Here is a 2319-nt window from a genome sequence, read left to right as displayed (position 1 = left end):
ACTCTTGGCAACAGCACAAATACGCATCTTAAATGGCTTTGGCGATATCGACTCGTGTCGAGCTCTATGCGATCCAGGCTCTCAGGTAAGTCTAATGAGTACGCGATATTTTAATCAACTGGCTCTGCGGAAGCAGAAAAGTGCATTGCAATTACAAGGCGTTGGCAGTGGCAATCGTTCATATACTAATGGCCGGGCAGTCTTGCGCATATTTTCGACTGTCAATGCTTTATTTGGCTTGGATGTTGAATTCTACATCATCAACAAAATTACCTCAGCAATCCCTGTGGCTCCAATCATGGAAAACTGTTAGCAGCATTTACGCAATTTGCCCTTGGCAGACCCGAAATTTGGCGAAACTGGTGTTATAGATGCATTGCTTGGCTCAGACGTATGGGGCCAATTGTTGGCAGATGGCATAGTTCGTGGCGAGCTTGATGATCCTGTGGCACAAAATACGCAATTAGGCTGGGTTGTATTCGGACCAGCCGAAGCAACCATGCATAATTACAAGGCGGAACAATCTATGGCATTGCGTGTGGAGGCGCCTGATGAGCGAGTTGATGACCTTCTACACAGGCTATTTGAATCCAAAGAAATTGGCATGGCTAAAGGCGATACACTAGCAGCAGTTGATCTTTGCGAGTGCATTTTCATGAGCACACATAAGCGTTTTGATGATGGCAGTTATTGTGTACAAATACCATTTACACCAGATGCTCCACCACTTGGCAATTCACATCAGATGGCACTCAGGCAATTTCACCAGTTGGAATGAAAATTGGCATCTAACTCAGAGCTCAGGCAAAGATATGTGGCCTTTATGCGCTAATACGAACAGCTTGGTCACATGCACCCTATTCAGCATCATTTAGCCGACCCAACTCAGGCATACTACATTCAACATCATGCAGTTATGGCGAAATTCCGAGTCGTTTTCAATGCTTCTGCAAAAACTCCAAATGGCATCTCATTAAAGGATACACAATTGGCTGACCCTACAATACAGGATTTATTACTTAACCTTTTACTTAGCTTCAGACAGCATCGCATTGCATTCACAGCTGATGTGGAGAAAATGTTCAGGCAAGTCAAAATTGACGTCAGGCACAGGCAATGGCAACAGATACTCTGGCGGGAATCATCCGATCAACCCATTCGCACATATCAATTGGCTGCCGTTACATATGGCACAACCAGTGGCAAATATTTGGGTGTTCTCGCTATGCAGCAATGTAGTAGAGACAATTCTCATAAACTCCCAGATGAACTACGAGCTAAAACTGCTTTGTGCAGCATCCTGAATGATTTCTACGTGAATGACTACCTTAAGAGTATACTTTCCTTTGGCATGGTAATTCAACTGGCGACCGATGTCTCATATGTGTTGGCAGAAGGACAGTTTCATCTCAGTAAATGGAAATCAAATAGCACTGAAGTCTTAGCACACCTTCTTGGCGATGCTGATCCACGTCAGCTTAATCCACATTTGGCAGAAACCACTGTTCTTGGCTTACATTGGGATCCACTTCCCGATAAACTCTTCTATCAGGTCAGCTCTTATGATAGACAGCATTTCACTAAAAGGCAAGTGCTTAGCGATGCTGCAAAATTATATGATCCAATTGGCATGTTAGCACCAGTCATAATCACGGCTAAGCTTTTCATACAAAAACTCTGGCAGGCAAAATTGGCATGGGACGACCCATTACCGCTTGAACTGTTGCAAGAATGGCTCATATACTGAAGACAGTTGTCGCAACTGGAGGCAGTGCGAATACCGCATTGGATAGGTATACAACCTGGAGATGAAATACAACTACATAGCTTCTGCGATGCTAGTGTTAAGGCGATGGCTGCAGTACTCTATTTGGCAACAAACCATGATGGCAAAATCACTAGTCACATCTTCGATCAAAAACTAAAGTGGCACCATTACATTCGGTAACAGTACCCCGATTGGAACTTTAGCTACGCAAAAACACATCACAATTAAAGCAGTACGTTGCTAATCGCGTTGGCTGCGTTCAATCGATGACAGATATTAGGCATTGGCTACACATTATGGTGGCATTGCCCTAATTCAACTGATTATCAAATCAATGAGCTGCATAACTGTGGACCAACAGAGCTGGCAATAATGAAAGGCGAGTTTAAACCACTTAAGGTAAAGACATTGCAGGTAATGGGCCAACCCGCATTACAGACACACTACACTGCTGGCGACGAATTGGTCGTCATAGATCTGTTGGACCGGTTCAGTCATCTTGGCAAGCTATTGCGCACTACTGCATACATATTGCGTTGCAAAAAGGCACA

General features: G+C 44.0%; 1 protein-coding gene across 1 annotated transcript; it reads left to right on the top strand.

Moving 5' to 3' along the window:
* Positions 1-850: 850 nt before the first annotated feature.
* On the top strand, positions 851-1747 carry LOC119665010. The gene has a single exon (XM_038074345.1). The coding sequence runs from the start codon at positions 851-853 to the stop codon at positions 1745-1747; it is 897 nt and encodes a 298-aa protein (XP_037930273.1).
* The last annotated feature ends 572 nt before the right edge of the window (positions 1748-2319 follow it).

The sequence above is a fragment of the Teleopsis dalmanni genome, unplaced genomic scaffold (genome assembly GCF_002237135.1).
Source record: "Teleopsis dalmanni isolate 2A unplaced genomic scaffold, ASM223713v2 unscaffolded_contig_3215, whole genome shotgun sequence".
NCBI lineage: Eukaryota > Metazoa > Arthropoda > Insecta > Diptera > Diopsidae > Teleopsis > Teleopsis dalmanni.
Note: the sequence above shows the minus strand (reverse complement) of the source record. Positions and strands in the feature narration are given on the sequence as shown.